This window comes from Aythya marila (assembly GCF_965140915.1).
Source record: "Aythya marila genome assembly, chromosome: 14".
In the NCBI taxonomy this organism is placed as follows: Eukaryota; Metazoa; Chordata; class Aves; order Anseriformes; family Anatidae; genus Aythya; species Aythya marila.
This window is the reverse complement of record NC_139055.1, coordinates 7,016,916-7,035,510: the sequence shown is the minus strand read 5'-3', so window position 1 is coordinate 7,035,510 and position 18,595 is coordinate 7,016,916. Positions and strand designations below refer to the sequence as shown.

The 18,595-nt window shown below is 44.3% G+C and overlaps 1 protein-coding gene across 1 annotated transcript in view; it reads right to left on the bottom strand.

The window, feature by feature from the left end:
• The window catches only part of CTNNA1 (catenin alpha 1), a 112,439-nt gene that overhangs the window by 81,818 nt on the left and 12,026 nt on the right, over window positions 1-18,595 (bottom strand). The window contains exons 2-7 of the mRNA XM_082771825.1: window positions 15,645-15,751; window positions 13,703-13,898; window positions 6,445-6,611; window positions 5,541-5,660; window positions 3,146-3,412; window positions 302-505 (exon numbers count right to left, since the gene is read on the bottom strand). Of these exons, the coding sequence (XP_082627951.1) occupies window positions 302-505; window positions 3,146-3,412; window positions 5,541-5,660; window positions 6,445-6,611; window positions 13,703-13,898; window positions 15,645-15,749 (1,059 nt within the window). The 5' untranslated portion in view covers window positions 15,750-15,751. The remainder of the gene's footprint in view (window positions 1-301; window positions 506-3,145; window positions 3,413-5,540; window positions 5,661-6,444; window positions 6,612-13,702; window positions 13,899-15,644; window positions 15,752-18,595) is intronic.

The window sequence follows — 18,595 nt, the reverse complement described above, 5'->3', positions numbered from 1 at the left end:
TAATTCTATAGAATTTCTACACAAACCAGTATGTAAGAATCATAACCTAAAAACAGTACTATGATGACAATAGAACAGAGATCAATTTTAAGTATCATAGATGATTTAAACCTATGTTTGATTCTGCCTCCAGGCTTGCCTTCTGATAAACCTTTCAGTACTTCTGGTTAGCGCTCAAATCCAGTTTGGGAGTAGAACAAACCAGCTTCAAGACCCGGAGCTTTGACTCCCCTATTTTGGATGATCTCACAGAGCTAAAACCACAAAAAACAAACAAACAAACAGAACAGAAGATACTCACATTCCCCATGTACTCTGAAAGTAGATCCTGCAAGGCCTGTCGCACTGCATTACACTCTGCAACTATCCGTTCCCGTCGGTCATCACGTGTGCAGGATGAATCAGCCATCAGGGCTGCTCCGCTAATGATGCTCTCCAGGCGCTCTTCCAGGGAAGGCCTAAAACGCTCCTCACTGAAGGTCGATGGATCCACAATGATTTGTTTCTGGTAAAATAAAGGTTTTGGAAGTTAGATATCAGACTGAGCAGTAAGTTACTGTTAAGTCATCAAAAAGACCAACACTTACAGCAACCCCCTGATCAAGCATGAAAAGCAAAATGACATTCTGGCACCAAGAGTGATTTTCTTGAGTAGTTTAGTAAAATTACTAAAAGGTCCCCCATCACATTAAGTTGCTAGTCATTTCTTGTGCTGCTTTGACAGCTAAACCGAACTTGGCCACAAGAAGTCTCATTATATGAATGGCAAAATCAAATGTGCCAGGACAAATAAAGTTCAAATACAGAACTCTTTTTAACTACATGTCAATCCGGACATGCCTTCACTATTTAAACTTGTCAGATATAATTACCTCATCATGAACAAAAAACATGAAAAACAAATGTCCAAAATTAGTCCTATATATAGTACTCTGGTGTCCTAGTTTATCCAGTCCTCCTTTCACCAGTAAGCAATTATACAGGTAAATATATAATAGTGTTCTCAAATATTCAAGTGAAACATCAACATCAATGTTTAAAATAGGGAAATAGATTTCTTCGTGGAATAAGACAGCTTTATCTTGAAAGATTATTAGTAAGCACAGATCATACTAAGAAAAATCAGTACTGCTTATTCAGCCTTAAGCATCTACTTTTCAAGGGGCAAGTATCACCCTCCATAGAAAGCTGACCAAGCAGCAGTGTGGAGCATACATCACCTTGTGAGTACTTCCAGGTAGTTTAAATAAACAGGTTCTGCAGTTTATTAAGGAGCGTGATTTGGCCATTCCAAATTTTGCTGGTTTGTTTAGGGTTTGCATAGGTTTTCTTCCAATTAAGTGAGCAGGAGGGGAAAATGATGGTAACTTTTTATGAAAGAAGCCCCGAAGTTTCTTGAAAAAGAATTTTCCACACTCAGTTTGTACGCCAGCTAACTTCAGCGTTACTGTCAGTACAATTGGTCTCCCTACTGAGTAACCGCACGGCCTTCACAGCAGGTTTAGCCACAGCACATGTTCTTCTAACAGTCCCATTTTCTCCTGAACATTTTAGCCATGCAGACACTCCAATGGTAGTATGCTACAACTCCAAAACTGCACCATATGAATGGGAGAGAGATAATGATTATCTTGTTATCTTCTGGTAATCACTTAATATTTCACCAGCACAGTAGAAACACTGAAGTATTTGGGAGGGCGTGTGCACAACCTCTATTACAGGAGCACAATAGCACTCAAATGTTAACAGGAAATGAAGTGCAGGGATAACATCTGCAGAGAACCTGAACACATTTGTTTTGTCCATCTCCTTTGGCAAGGATGAGCAGACAAAGCCCTCGCACACAATGCCCATTCAGGCCAGCCTGCTGAACAAGCCCTGCTGCTATTAGGGAGTCGTGCCACACAGAACTAAAAGCTCAGAAGCTTAACGCAGGCTGCAGCCAAAAAAAAAAAAAAAAAAAAGTCTCTGGCCATGTATTAGAAAGCTCATATAGTAAAATATGAACATGGATCAGAAATCATATTAAATGCTTTGAATTAGATTAGCCAATACATGAAAAACAAGTCAGTTCAGATTTACTTCTACATACCAAAGCCAGGCCTTAATGTCACGTGCTGTTACCAGAGCTGCCTTCCTGTCCTACAGGGCTCTGATCAAACCTGTGGTCCTTTGGGTGCAAACCCAAGGCACAGTCTTAAAATAAAACTCAGGTAGCTGAATGCTCAACTGATGGAATTTAGGAGATTTAAAACCAAATTCAGTCCCAAAGATCAAGATAATCACGACATCTCGTTACCCAAGAGGTCGCATAGAAAGGCTTTACACTTGGCATAGGGAAAACCTCAAATAGCATTTTATCCTTTAGGGAAATGGTAAAAGAAGTTAAGAAACATGGCAGGAAATTAACACAGAAGAGCAAGGGTGCTACGAGCTAAAATAGAGGTGAACAACACTTGGGGGAAAAAAGCATTATGCATTTTCTGAGCAACAGACCTGTGTTATTTAATAAGTTTTAGAAGTGAGCTGGTGCCAAGGTGTTTAAAATTCTGAGGCCGAATCAGCAGTAGACAAAATACTGGCTTCAAAAGGAAAGTATTCTCAGTAAAAGTGTATGGCTATCCTCAGTAACTTACAGAATACAAGATAAAGAATATGACAGATCAGTACAACACATCAGTTTGAAGTGATTTCATTCCCAACCAAAGATCATATTACACTTCCCACTTCAAGTTCTTCTCAATAGGTAGTTTGGGCAATTGCAAGTATATTATTCACTTTTAAAAAGTCATTTCTGTCACCTACAAGAATACATTACATAAATATATTATGAAATAATCAATTTCAAATAAACCAAGGACTTACATCTAATGTATCAGTAGGCTAAGAGCTATTTTTGAGCTAGTTTAACTTGACAGCCTTCAATCACTGAGAACAGCACCGCTCCTTTCTATATTCTATCAATCCTAGTTTCAAAAGAGCCATATTCGAAAAAATAAAAGCCTGCTTCACCTGGGACTTGCAGTATTTCAGCAGAAAGTGATTTTTCAGGTAATATAAGCAAAAGCAAGCTGTTGCTCATAAATCAGGTGAGCGAAGGCAGCAGTCGGAGCTGCCACTTTTTACATACAGGTTCAGAACTTACATCAAAGTTGTTCAGAGCATAAGCCAGCTCTCCACCTCCACCCTGCTGCTGGGCAGCATCATCTGATGCGGTTGCTTGAGCTGCATTTGAGATGCCAGTGACTGCCTGCTGAAGCTGTTTGTAGATCAAGTCCCTGTTAGCTTTGTAGGCAGCCACATCAGGGTGCTGCAGACAGGCCTGAGATGCGGTATAGAGAATGGGAACGTTCTTCTGCAGTATTCCTCTGGCTGCCGCCATTTGATCACGGTGACCTACATCTTTCAATTCCTATTAGGAAAATTAAAGAAAGAAAGTCATTTGAAAACAGTCCCCACATTCAATCCATACACTGTCTCCCTGCATCTTCAAGAGACAGGCGGATTCTTTGGCTAGTATGCTCAAATCTAACCCAACCTTGAGCTCTCCCCATATCCCTATTATTAATAGCTCAACTCATCTTAGAACACAACAGCTCCACAAAAACTCAAAAAAGTACTGTAGGGCAATTCACAGCTTCACATTTCAAGATCTGAGACATGTTTGCTCCTTGCCACACTACAGGACCAGCACTCTGAAAGCAGACAATACCGGTACATCAGGAGAATGCATAAGTAGCGACCTCAGTCTTCCACATCTTAAAATAAAATGTGCTTTAAGATGCTTAGACATAAGTGGCAAGCATCATTTAACTGAAGGAAGAAAAAAGAAAGGCAATCTCTGACAATCGCTAACATTAGTCTATCGGCTCTATTTCACAAGTGATTAACCCAATTAATTTGTGCAACTAGCACAGAGATACTTGTTAAAAAATTCACATGCTTGTTCTGTATGGAGCAGCTCAACCAAGAGAGCCTTGTCATGAATTTGCATCTGAGAAGCCAGATCTTAAATTTAAACTCCAAGACTCACAACCAGAATGTCTTCTTTAATCACACCTAGAAGATGGAGCTCACTTTCCTTAAGAGACTCACACACTGAATTTTAGAAGGACAAGAGTATCATCTCATTCAACTTCTTGTTCATCTCCAAAGGGAGAAAATAAATCCAATGACTATAATTACTGCTAATTTAAGATAAAGATTTAAGAGTCCATAGGTCTTTTCCAAAACACTCACTACTGCAATTCTCTAAAGCATCATCACCTCTGTTTTGGAATGAAGTACCATGAATAGATAGAGGTTCTGAGTCCAGCACAAGCAGTAAGGTTTATGAAAAGGAAGAATGAACACAATTATTAGCAACATGAACATTTTCAAGTTACTTCTTAAGCCTTACAAAGAGGCAACAAAAATGAAAAAAAATGGGCTGCTTTACCATACAGGGAAAAAAATCTGACAGACCCTTCAAAATGGATGTGTAATACAAGACCTCTGTAAGATGCACACTAAGCAGGGAGGGCACGCCAAGCAGGCTTACAGATTTAATGCAACCACTTCCCATAGTGTAAAACAATCCATCATGAAGCAGTTTAAGAACATTTATTGTATTGCCATCGTAACCCCACTCCCATTTACTGCAATCGGATTCTAGATACATAACCAACTAACAATCCATTTTAAACTGAATCCAGTTTATTTTCAAAGATGAATCCATGCAAGCAAACAAGCAGTCAGAGATGCATAAGCAGTTTTGGTTTGTACAGAACAACAGAATAAGAAACATGCTCTAAAAGAATTATGCTGTTTCAGGTAACTCTGACTGCCAGTATTTCTACTTTCTTTTGAAGCTTAACTTACAAAGGAGTGAGTCACAACGGCGATGTTGAACAAAACCTTTACACGTGACTTAAGGTTAAGCGCTAGCTATGCAAATACAGGACATGCACAAAGCAATCAGGATATCAAACCCTTCCTCAAACAGGCATTTCCGTGCAAGACTAGCCAGCTATGGTGCATTGCTTGGCATGGCACAGTGCTCCCTTGGAAAAAGCTGTAATTCTGTTCCCAGCCGTGCCTTTTGTTCCGTATTTAAGTGACCAGGGTTCACTACATCTGTGCAAATCACAAAGGCTGTGTGGTCTCATGGTCAGAGCACCGGCCACAAATTTGTCTCAATTCTCTTTCCTTACCCACACCTGCACTGCTGCAAAATGGGAAGTCTTGACATCCATCAATGCAGTTCTATAGAAGCAGCATTTCATTAAGGTACTAAAGCATTAACAAACAAATGCTATCAGGAAAATTTGAGTCAGAGGCAATGTACTACAGCTGAGCAGATTTTCTGCTTACCAGGCAAGCGCCATTCAATTTCCTAAAAACCACTGAGTGCAACACAATGTATTGAGAAAAAAGAAAAAAAAAAAAGAATTAGCAGCAGCAACAGGTAGTCCCCAAGAGCAGTAAGGCTGCCTTATTTTCTTGTTTTGAAAAATAAAAAGAAATTATATATATGGAAGAAAGAGTTGCTATCACTATACCTGCTGCCTTTTGGCTGCCATGATGTTAAGTTTGTCCACCTCTGGCTTGAGGGCTTTGTACTGGATACCCAGATCCTGCTCTGTGCCAGCATTCCTTAGTTTCAAGATACCTTCTTCCACCTGAAAGAATATACAGATATATTTACATATTTTTCCGAGCATTCCAGTACACAGTTTAGAAAGTTATGGGCTTTCAGAATGGGCTTCATAGCAGACAAAGTGATCTTCCTCTCTCGCCTTTCACTGTTTGGAGAGAGACGTGTCAAGGGCTAACAGTACTTCAGGCTGAGCTCCATGCTCACCAGCCAGCAGGGACAGCCAGGCATGCGTGTCTCAAAGAGCCCAGGGCCCTGGCAGAGCCCCGGCTGCGGCTGTCAAAGGGTAAGAGTGGAGCCCTCACACCCCAGCTGAAGCCAGCCCAACACCAAGCTGTGCTGCACCTCAGGTTCTGCACAAACCACCCACCTCCTGCTCATAAAAATAAAAGCCTTCCTTCTATATTCCACATTCATTTGATTTAGTCCACTGAAGCTACTTGTTCCTACTAATAACTAGTCACATCTGCTAGATACAAGGGAGTAGTAGTCAATAAGAAAACCAAATTATTTCTTTTGATTAAACGATTTATCATCTGCTGTTCACAGACCACAGTGCATTAGTCTCAATACTAAAAGTTGAGAATGAAGTGCAACGCAGAGTCAAAAGCCACTGACAACATCTGTCAGATGTTTTTACACTCCTCAGCCGCACACATTCTGCTAAGAGAAAAAAAAAACCTGCCAGCATCACCGCTCCAGAGGCAAGCCGCTGGGAGTGAGCTCCAGGGTCAGTACGACCGGCAGGAGGCAAAGCCAGGCGGCAGAGCCAGCACGGCGTGCCAGGCACGGCTCAGAGCTGCACTTACTACTTTGAGCTGGACAAGCAGCTTGTAGACGTCTGCCATGTCAGCCAGGATCAGCAGGCGGGTGACAGCGGAGAGGAGGGCGCGTGCCGCCCGGACCATGTTCCCTCGTTTCACCGAGGAGCAGGGGTCATCGGCAAACTCCCCAGAGGCACTCTTCATCAAGTCACCTGCATGAAAAAAGATTGTCCCACTTTATTGTCACGGCACTCCTGACACAGTGGTAAGGATTCCTGGGGGACCTGATTTGGAAAACAAAATGCGTTTGCTTAAATACAGCCAGGGCACCACACAGAATGGGGAGAGTGGGGCAGGAGGGAGGAAGGGCTCAGTAACGACACTTTGGTCCTTATCTCAAATTATACAGGTGCTGTAATAAGCCACAATCCCCTAGGGACACAAACACAACACGGCACGGCCATTCCGAGCAGAACTGCAGTCTCTGGCTATTTTGGACTACAATGCTTTCAAAGCTCCAGTGAAAGCTTTGCTTTTAAGCAGAAAGCAGCAGCGTGTCCTGTAAACACACGGGGAAGCGCCACAGCTCGTGGGGCTGTAAACAACTCGGGGCGATGACCTGGCTGGCTGCGGCGCCGCTTGCACTCGGGGCAAGGCTCTGCTTCGTGACACGCTCCAGCATTTCATAGCCTGTGGGGCTGCATCTGCTGCGGGAGGAGACTGGGCTTCAGATGGTAACAGCGCAGTTGGGCAACCACGAAAAGCAAAGGCTGCTTTAAACAACAGCAGAAATTCCTCTAAAAGCCCGAAGGATCATTTCTGTGCGTATTCAGATGTAAAATTTGGATTCTTCCCCCCCCCACACACACACCTCGCCCCCCGAGGGGCAGCGTTTTGTTCCCACCGTCACAGCAGGGAGGTTTGGCATCCGCTCCAGTGCTCTTGGACTTTGCTGTGCTTTAGGACCGTTTGGCAAACGGCTAGGATTTAGTTTAGCAAACGCTAGGTACCCAAGGTCACAGATCTGTGGGCAAGGGGAGGTGACCAGGAAAGCACACCAACTGCTTTATGACTAATTGCTGTGTCAGAGGCTTCCCAAACCTGTACGAAAGCATCCACGTGGCCACAGGCAAGCACCAGAATAGCACATTTTTCACAGATAAGGGAAGAACCTCAACCAGTGCTGCAGAACTGAAAGCTGATCAGTTCCCAGCAATCCCACTACCAAACAGGGCTGGGAGAGGTCCACGTCTAAATCCCAAGACGATGCTGCACCAGCACTGCCAAGAGCTGGCCCGCTCCCCCAGCCAGGCAGCGAGCGGGGCGCATCCCCTATTTGGGAGACATATTTTGACTACTCAAAAATCCCCTACAGCTGGAGAGCCCGAGGTTAACCATCCACACGCTTGCCCTGGAAGAGTTTCCAGCACCCAAGCTCTCTGCACCTCCAGAGCTCAGCGCAGCCCCAGCACAGCCAGCAGCCTGGCCGAGCAGCTGTACCCAGACACTCCGTTTTGTTCAGATGCGCCCTCCTATGCAACACCCTTCCATCATCTTAAATACTACTACAAAGAATGGCACACAACATTTTAAGATGAAAACGCACCACTTCAGCACTGTGACACATGAAAAAGCTGCTGTACAAGCGCAGATGAGCTATAAATGTCAATCTCAAGCCATCCCTTACCCAACTTTTTGAGGACCATGACTCATTACTTTAACAAGCGTTAAGAGCTTTAGTCTTTCTGCTGGTGAAAAAGACAAATGTTCCTCTGGTGCTGGAAAATGACAACCAGCCATGAAATTATGAAATTATGTAGCTGACAGGACTCTCTTTATTTATTCTGGAAAAGACTAATAATAGTGAAATTCATTTCACCACCCCAGGTATACAAATCGATAAGCCATTGCAGCATTTAAGATATATGCCACAACCGAGCTCGTGACAAATATTCCCCCCTTCATCCACATGTAAAACTCTCACTTTCCCAATCCCCCCAAAACAGTCATGTTGTTTTCACCAATTTCCTATTCCAAACAACCTAGAGGTGGCCACTTACTTCGCTCAAATCTCAGCAATCACTAAAACGACCCTAAAAAACAAAATTACCTTCCACCCATCCTTTAATTCATAATTTCACATGCCAGTCTCAAAAAAAAAAAAAAAAAACACTATTCCTTTTTATTTTAATGAGAGATTTTGAAAGATTTAGTAAGTTTCAAACAGCTTGTCAGAGTGTCAAAAGACAACCAGCTCTCTGGAATTAATGGAAGATGAAAGTTGTTGCCTTTTTTTTTTTCCTCCACAAATTAAAGAAAGCTAACTCTCAGACTTTTTATAAAGAACTCTCAGCAGGTGCAGTTATTTTAACTAGATTCAAAGGGTAGTAGGGAACAGTGCCCCGACCTTTGTATGCAGCCAGGTACTGCGTGTGGGTGTTCATTAGGAGTTCGACTCTGAACCAACACGGTCTTCTCATTTTCAAATTGGAGCCAGAAGCAACAAAGCAAGTTTAAAAGTAGGATTTCAAGAATTAAATAAAAAATATACACTGCAAGAGAGTCAGACTGCAACTTAGATTATACAGCTGATATGAATTCCTATACGAGTAATCTGTTTTTCCAATACCACCTTAGATTTTTTTCACTAGATATTATAAGGGAGAGATAATAAAAGAGAGTCAAGGGAAGAAGAGGCAATGGTAGCCATACTATGATCCTGTCAATAAAACGCTAAGAATTCAATTAAATCTAATGGAACAAAGCCCATTTCAGAAATAGTAAGATTTTAGTCCATCAAAAGAAAATTACCATTTTCTAGTCTCATTCCCACTATGCCCACAGGGTCTGACAGCACTTTCAGACAGCACTATTAATCCTCCTCGGCAGCGTGGTGCACGATGACCATGACAGAAAAGCTTTCTCTACGTGAGCACCGCCTGGGCGCTGATCGGAGGCGGAGATGGGCAGAGGGGAGGCGGGGAAGCCCTCTGTGCAGTAAGGACACACACAGGCACCGATGCTTTTTTTTTTTTCCCCTCCCTAAGCCACAAATTGGTGCCCATGCATCATCTCGTGCCCTTCAGCACCTTGCAGTTTAAAGCCTGTCTGCAGGCTGCTCCTGTCACGGTATCAGCAGCACAAGGAGTGCCACCAGCACGCCAGCTCCTGCACGCTCTCCCCCAGCATTTCAATGAACCACTTCTGCTGCTCTGGCAGACACAGCGTGCACAGCCCTGCCTTTGCCTGGGTCACTGTTGGTGCTCCCTGCCCGTGATCCCACAGCTCATGGCTCCTTCCCACCCCGGCCATGCCTCTGCCTGCCCATGGCTCCCTCTCTCATTTCCCCCACGGCTGCCAATTCCCTGCCAAGTGATGGTGGAGATAAAGCCACAGCTTGAAGACTTTATTACCCTGGGTACTGAAGTCCAATCTTCCACTACTGCCACCTTCATTGGCCACCATGAGGGTGGGAAGAGGCTGTCCTGGCATCCTACTGGGAAGGACAAAGCCTCTTCTGCCCTCCAGCAGGCAGCCAGTGACTGTATTAAAGGCTGTATTTCAGGCTTCTTTCTGCCATATCAACGTGGGAATTGATACTTGTGGAAACAAAAGCTTTGTTAATTCCTTAATCTTATCTTCAGTTAAATCCATATGCTGTGCGTATGGCTCATCTGCAGTTTGTGTCAGACCTCCCTTGGGTTACGGCTTTTCAAAGGTCTCAAGTTCTGGGCTGGGGAATCACTTCTAACACAAGGAGCGGCATACTCCTCAAACATTGTTCTTGCAGGAAAACAAGTGAGAACTCTTTGCAGCCTTTCAAGAAATTAAGCTAACTGGTCACAACAGAGCTGTAAAGTTGAGTATTTCCAAGAACTCAGTGTTTAACGTGAAGCTATTCATGCAGCTGGCTTCCTTCTGGTCTTTTGAAATCCTTAAGCTGTGCGTCTCGTGTGAAGTACAGCTGAAAAAAAAAAAAGCTTTACACTTTCATAATCTGCCCCACTGTTCGGTTTTGGAGAAAACTTACTCAAACACAGGGCTGAAAGGAACCATGCTGAATCAGTCTGTCCACTTCCCTGCAACCACAACCATGCGACATGATCAAAACCCACAGGCACACTCATAAAACCATCCATTCTCTTACATCAAACCCTACACACAGGCTCGTGCTTTCTAATTTTAAGCTTTAATTTTTGGTCTGTCATGTAAAATTACCACTGGAACACAGGCAACAGTAAGAACACGGGTAATACCCTGGATCCTCAGGCTCACACGGATACACAGAGGAAGTGAGCTACGGCCAGTTCTGCAGGAGAACAGGAACACCTTGGGCAGCCAGACCTGAGAGATCTCCTACCTGACCCCAGAGCTTGCAACCTGTCACAGTGCCAAGCATCTGGCCCAGAAACCTTATTTGTTCCAAAACTGCCCAACAGCACCGGCAGAGCTGGCTGCTTCAACATACAGCCAGTCCTTGTCTCTTCCAGATGGTAAAACCCTACAACAGGCTCGGGAACAGGAGCTTGCAGTGTGAGGAGTAAGGCAGGGCAAGACCATCATTGCCCCTTCCATTACCCAGCAAAACCAGAACAGCTGAAATCAACGTGAGACACTGCAAGGATGCTGAAATCAGAGCTCACAGCAGACATTTTCCCACTACTACAGCTTTTCTATACCACAGCAGGATCTATTCTGAAGAAAGAAAAAAAAAAAATAAAAATCTTCAGTTCTTTGTCTCCACTACTCTTAAAAATATTCTTCTTAAGTAGTTTCACTACTTCAAAATAAGTCCAAAAGTCCAAACCCTTAAAGGGCCAGAAATCCTGCTTTGGGATTTCCATGAAGCTGTTTAATATTTAAAGCCAGTTGTAATTTATTCTTACATTCTAAAAATCATGAAGACTTTGAAGTGATCCACTTATATTGATTTAGTATGTAGCCATACTATCACTCATTCTAAATAGCTCTTTTCACTTCTTTGTTTTTACCCCCAACAAATGGATTTTATGAACAAGCCTGTTCACTAAAGTCGTGTACCCTCTCAATCTTCTTGCTGAGCTAAAAAAAAATTTTTAATTTTCTCTGATGAGACAAGTTATCTATTGTCCTAATCATCTTCATAACCTCTGTCTACATTCATTCATCTTTTTTTATTACGGTATCTAAACCTCTCCCTACTCTAAATAGAGGCATTATTAATTCTATTTTCCTGTCTTCTGCAGAAGATAAATTGGGTTATACATCTATAATCTTACTGCTGCCTTCACAGACACAGCCAGTCCACAATCACCCTTCTGCTGACCAAGGCATCCAGAGTTGCTGGAGAGCTGGGGTTGTTCAGCCTGTGCCTAAAGGAAAGCTGGGGAGGGATTCTTTGTCAAGGAATGTAGCAACAGAACAAGGAGTCATGGATTTCAACTAAAAGACGGTAGATTTAGATTAGACAAAAAAATCGAGCCCAACTGCCTGGCCACTTCAGGACTAACCTAAAGTTAGCCTTGTTATTGAGGGCATTGTTCAAGTTGCGCCTTGAACACTGACAGGCATGGGGCTTCTCTCACTACTCTTCTGACCTACCACACTTCTCTCATCTCTCCAGTTCATGAATCCAACTGGTCTGCCACAATACTGGCAGCACTTCTGAAGTGCAGAGCCTGTACATAAATGGGTTCTGTGAGTTTTTTCCTGTCATTAGCACTACAGAAGCGCAATCCTACCAGCACAGACCCCTGGGCATGGCAACAACAACCCTCCCTTCCTCAGACTGCTGTCTCATTTTCCACCACTTGCTTCTAATTATCTCAAAGGTTTTATTCCCGTACAAGAGGCTGCTCCACTCAGCTCCACCTGCCCAGACACTGCCACCGTGCTGGGGACACAGGCTTCAGGCAGTGGTGCTGCCCCAGCAGCCAGCAAGCAGCTGAGGGCACCAGTCATACCGGGTGCATCTTTGAGCCTAACCATCACCCATGCATCTTCCTAAAAGGGATGCAGCTGTCCCCTCTGTGCACCAGATCTCATGCAAGCCTCCTTCTGCAGGAGGAAGCAGCATCATGACATTCAGGTGGCAGTGCTTTTTCTCCTCCAGCACCTCTCAGCTCTGAACTCCAGCTCCTCCGTCAGAGACCATGGGAAGTTTTGGCACAAAGCCTGCATAGTTTCAAAATCAAATGGGGCCAAGAAGTGAAAGGGTCATACTGAAGCTTCCTGTAGCAGTCTTTCCTACCAGCTTCTCACTGTAGTATACAACCACAAATTCAGAAAATTCAATTTTGTAATCCCAAGGACTAAGTACACCTCCCTCACACACTAATATCACTAAGAGCGATGTGAAAATATACACAGATGAACTCGGACTCCCAATAATGAGCAGCAATCAAGCTAGCACCAAAGAATTAAAGTCCTTCGAGACAATGGGGTCTCTTTTGCTGTTGCTTGTTGTTAAATTAAGCCAACTCAATTAGCCCTTTACATTGCAGCCTTCTTATGTTGATCTTTCTTTGGTCTGTCAACCTGGCTCGTCTAAAACTTAAAGCCATTTTCAAGAAATATTTCATCACTGTGCAACTTCAGCTACAAACAAGTAATTAATGCTAATGAGTTTTTCTTTTTTTGCAGCAGCAGCCACCATTAATACCAGTTGACTGGGTTTCACTGAAGCATAGAAAAGGCTCATGACTGGAAGAATGATAAATGATTTATGAGGAACAACATTTACTAGTGCATATTTTAGAGTAAGCCAGCTCCATAGGCTTTCTTGGAAAAGACCTGTAAGAAAAGCAACAAGGAAAATGATAAAAATCAACACTAGATGTGGGGGAGGAAGTCTGGAATATTTAATCAAAGTCCTTGCATTCTGTTTGTCGCTGTTTACATTTTGCATATTCAAGACATCCAGTTCTAAGTCAATACTCAGCTCTTCCTCCTACAATGCTGTTTTGAATACATCTGAATTTTGCAGAAGGTAATCGACAAGTTTTTGAGACTTAGTTCTGTAACATTTATAGGTGGTAGTCTGTAGGGGGGAAAGTTGCTTCTTAGCCTAAATTGAGCTTTAAATACTCTTCAAAGACTCAGCCCTCCTCCCTCTCTCTCTCCTCTGAATCTCTGCTTGGGAGATTTGATTTCCACATAAGCCCAGTTAATAATTTTTGCTAGAGGAAGCCAGCTAGACAAGCTGAGAAGCTACACAAGTAAACAGGACCATAAACATTAGAAATAACAGTGAAGGGTAACGGGAACATTTCTACTTGCTATGAAAAATTCTAGTTCAAAAAGCTATCAGATGCATCTCTCTTACCTTGTTTGCGAACATCTTCCACAGCTGCTACCAGCTCCTCCTTAAGGAACTGGCTCTCTTTTGCAATCTTGTCTCCTTTGTCCAGGAAATTCTCTGTTGCTTGTTCAACTGAAGCAGCCAGCACATGGGCCTTCTTAGAGCGCCCTCGTTTTTTATTAGAGGGGCCTTTGTTACTTGTGTTAACCAATGTTGTAACCTAAGGTTATGAACAGAAGGGGAAAAAAATAATTTCAGATGAGAGTAAGGTCACAAGCATTTTTCTGGTTTTAGGCAGCATAGTTGTAATGCTTCCACTACTGTCAGCTCCAAAGGTTAGGCTAGCAAACAAGTGTTTTTCACTTCTCTTTAAACATTACCATGCTTTCTGATTCATTAATGAGCTTTCTAAATTCAGCTAAACTACTTAGAGATCTTTCTTATCAGAAGCAGACCTGAAAATTTCATTTTAGGAATAGAATTCTATTTATATTTTGATGAACTGCAATCTCAATAACAGGCCACAGCTATTTGGCATTACACTAGAAAGAACCAACCAAGTTGAGGATAATTAGGTTGGGACAGTTCTCCAGGCGTAAAAAGACTTAAAACAAGGTTGAAGCCATTAACTACAGAAATCGAGCAACACAATATCCTTTCAGGTCAAAACAGTGAATATTACAGCCAGCCAACTAAATGCAAAGCAAAGAAAGGACCTCAGAGCTGAATCCATCTTATCAGTAAGTTAGTTCAGGTTGATTCAGAGAGGGAAAGCCCATCAGCTGGGAGTTCCTCAGCTGTCCTTGAATGGGAAGCACTTCTATCTGGTAGTCTCTGCTCATCATGTATTACAAATAGTTGCAGCAAGGCAATTTGCTCAGCTTTCCTCTCTGCATTTTATCAGTCTCATCATTCCCAAAATTTGAGATTGCCAGCACCGCCTTTTACGCTACTTGAGGAATGAATTACAGACACTGAACTTGGACAAAAAGGTCCTTTAAACAAGTCTGCTCAGTTAAGTTTGCCAAATTAGGACTATTTCTGTTAAGAAAAGGCTCCATCAGCAACTCTGGCATCAAAGCAACACAGCAGATCACCAACTGCACAGCCAAGCATCTAGAGGGGAACAAATGGCAACTCACTTCAGAAGTATGGACTGCAACTTGGCAATTACAGGGATGCAAACACTGGAAACAACTTAATCATTTCAGCTCCTGCCCTGCACAGGCTGCGTCCAGTTCATATTGTCAGCTTAAGAACGCCACAGTTCAGGAAAACAACACCAGAAGACACGAGTTAATTCCTGAGTGCACTTCAGAAGGTCTGGAGGAGAAAGGTTCTTGGAAAAAGAATCTTCAAAATGCCCAAAAGGTACAGCTTACACTTACAAGACTCGTTGTAGCCTCCCTATATTCTTCTGTGCATTTCATTGAGCAACAGACACCATGCAGAAATACGCTTTTATTCACAAATCCAGTAAGAAGCGTGGGCAGAATTTCAAAAAAGCATGTATAGCTTGTAAAAGATGTACTGAAACAGTGACAAATGCCATAAAAGCATATTTCTCATGTGGGACCCAGTTAGGAGGGGTTGGTAACCAATATACAACACCAGGCTGCTATAAACGGGTTGCAAGCATTCCTTCACAGGAAACTGCTGCCCCATTGCCTTGAAATTAATAAAACAATCCACTGGGAATTTCACCATTTATGTGAATATCTTTCCGAAGAGAACGATAACCATAGGTAACCTCAAAGAAAACTTACAAGACCTTGCTTCGAACAACCACTAATAGCCTTAATGCAAATGGGGTCTGTCAATCCTGAACAAAAGTTTACAAGTGACACAACACAGCCTATTAAAAACAAGTGACAAATAAGCAACATAACGCACAAAAAATAAGTGAGAAAAAAAAATGTGACAGGTAACCAGGTGGTCGGTAACCAGGCTATTAATTGGTTTTTACCTGTGTGACCAGCGGCTCCAGCAGTCTCTCCACCGCCAGTGTTCTGATCTCCAGGCTCTTGGGGTCCCATTTGAAGTTCACGGTGCCGGCAGTGACAGCCGTCATCTCTAGAGGAAGAGAGCTCCATCAGTACTTGGTTTGATCAGCTCCCTTGGAACTTATTTAGAAACAGTATAGAGCCAGAGGCTATCGAACCCACAGCGAGGCCATTCTATAAGTTAAGCCTATACTGCATATGGCAATGTTATTTATTACCAGCTCAGCCAACGCTAAAGAACTGTGATGGCTTGCTGTCATTTACAGGCACTCCACGTATGCTCCGGTTTGGAAGTAAAACCATGCAAACTACAAAACCAAAGAAGCACCCCAATGCCCCAGTACGTGAATCAGAACAGTGAGAGGACAGGTAACACCGGCTGCTGATCATCGGCCCCCAGGCAATGAGAAAGGGCCTCAGAGGCGAGGTGGGACTGGAGACCTGAAGCTAGAGGTGAAGCACATCACCCCTGCCCACCGCCACCACCCCTGGGGCAGCCAGCTCCTGGCTCCAGCAGCACCCAGCAGCTGCTGGCTTGCCCCAGGGACTCAGCACCACTCAACGTTGGTGCTGCAAATGCTTCAGCAAACAAGGAGCCGGGGGCCAGCTCAACTCGCTCATCCCATTCAGCCTCATGAAGTACAGGAGTAAAGGAGCGAATGTAAGGTCAGCCCCACGCAGCCTGAGAATTCAGCTGGTTCACGTTTAGAGGCTCAGATAGCTGTTACACTGCCCCTTAACATTTACATAGGAGGGAGAGAACAGATTGGCATGAAGAGATCTCTTAAAAGCTGTCACTGAGCCCTTCCTTCCCATTGCGCTTTTATGCCGACGTCCCAATGGAACTGCTAAAACGATCACGGAAAAGGTTTAGTGCAATTACTACAACTGTTCTCCTCTTCTCAAGGAAACAGAACCCCGATCAGGTTAACACCACGGCACTACATAGCACAGCAGCTAATGCTGGTGATCACAGCCATACCTCCAGTTAAAACAAGCACACAGGACCAGTTAATGGTACGTCAGACACCACAGATTGAGCTCATCCTGCTTTAGGTTGTCCTCAAAACACAAACCTGGGCTCGGCATTGTCTTGAAACTTGGTGTTTTCAGAAAGCCGGGAAGAGTCATCAATTCTCAACACCTCCTTCCCCCCTCCTCCTAAGCACTCCTGCTAGAGTTGCTTTCAAAGCTTCTCAGCTGGTATTTTTACATCTTGCTCTGGACAGGACACTGCCCGCACAGCATCTCAGAACACAGACTGCTCCGACAGCACCCGGTGTCCCCGAGCTGCCAGGCGAGCACAGCAGCCCGCTATTTTTAAGCAGGAGGCAAAGTGCTAATTTTGGTGCCCAACCATGTTTACAACACACACCAACCACCAAGTGTTTTACAGCAGCACGGGCAGTTACACAGCAGCAGCAGCATGCACACGGATGGTTAATTCCCATTCAAAACAAGATCTCCAGCACCCGAGAAGCTCAGAGCAAGGCAGCAGGAGGTCAGGGCCAAGCATCACCTGGCTGCAGCCAGCAGCGCCTTCGGCAGGTGTCCGACACCAAGGAGGTGACACCAAGGAGGTGACACAAGTGATAAAACACTCGCTATGATACCAAAACAAATCTTTGCCCTGAGAAGTGTCCACACGGTCACATAGCGAAGCACAGCTCTGCAAGGCGCAGGGCAGGAGCACCCACCTCACCTGCACAAACCTCTCCACTCCCTCCGTGCCCCAAGCGCCTACACTGCTGCAGGGAATGCAAACTTTAAAAGCTGGAAGCTTGGAGAAGGGGAATAAGGAGAGGCCAATGTTAGCGTGTGAAATACTCCTGATGGTTTTAAAGCAAAAAGCTGGAAGGCACGGACGAAGGGCCGAGCTGCGACACCTCCCTGCCATGGCAGGGGGAGGAGGGCTCCCTCCGCTTCCTCACCCCAACAACAGCGAGTCCCAGGCAGGGACTCACAAGGTCACTGTCCTCATCTCCCCCTTTCTGTTCTGCTGCTCCAGCTCTGCACCAGCTCGTGCCAGGTCCCAGATGTGCCGATGCTGGCACCAGGCGAGCAGCACGGCTGGCGTGGGAAGAGCAGCAGGCTGCAATGCGACCTCAGCACACCACCAGGAACCATGGGCTCAGGCTCTCCAAAATCCTGCACGTCCATGCTGCTCCCCAAGGTCAGTGACAGCAAGCTCTCCTCCCTCCACAAAGGTAAGTTTTTCAGGTGCCAGCCTGTAAAAATGCATTCAGAAACCCCCCTCTGCCCACACACATCCCCCTGCCCTGAGCGAGGCATGTCACTGCTTTACTCCCTCCTGGTTAGCTGGTTGTGAATGCTGCCTATGTAAATAGCCAAGACAAATATGCTGAAAGCCTTTATGGTTTCTGAGATACATACCCAGGACTCTGGAAAGCCCATTAGCTTTCCAGGTAAAAGCTGTTTCTGTATGTTTAATGCTGTTATGCCTCTTTCAGAAACAAAGCGCGGGGCTGGAGGTAACAGCAAGAAGATACATTAATTGTATTAGGAGGATAATGAAGGCAATTCATCTGAAAACAAGTTCGTATGACGGCTCACGAATTGGCCAAAAGTAATGGTCCATAAAACCACTTAGTATGAACTTTATTGAAGTTTATCTTAAAAACATGGCTTGGTACCAACTACACCGTTTGGCAGCTACAGCTCGGGTACCACTCGCACGCTGCAGTAGATACAAAGCTTTAAATACTCACGAAGAACACAGCAAAGGTGAGAGCCTTCAAATATGTGTGTGAATTGGGAGGTTTGGGGGGATAAAGGGACAGCTGCCAGGGGCAAGTGAAAGCAGGGCTGTACACCTGAGATGAGGAAGCTGCGATTTGGTGGCACTTCTTGTGCCTGCTCAAGTTTGTGCCCCTTGGATCCCCCCAGGCTAACA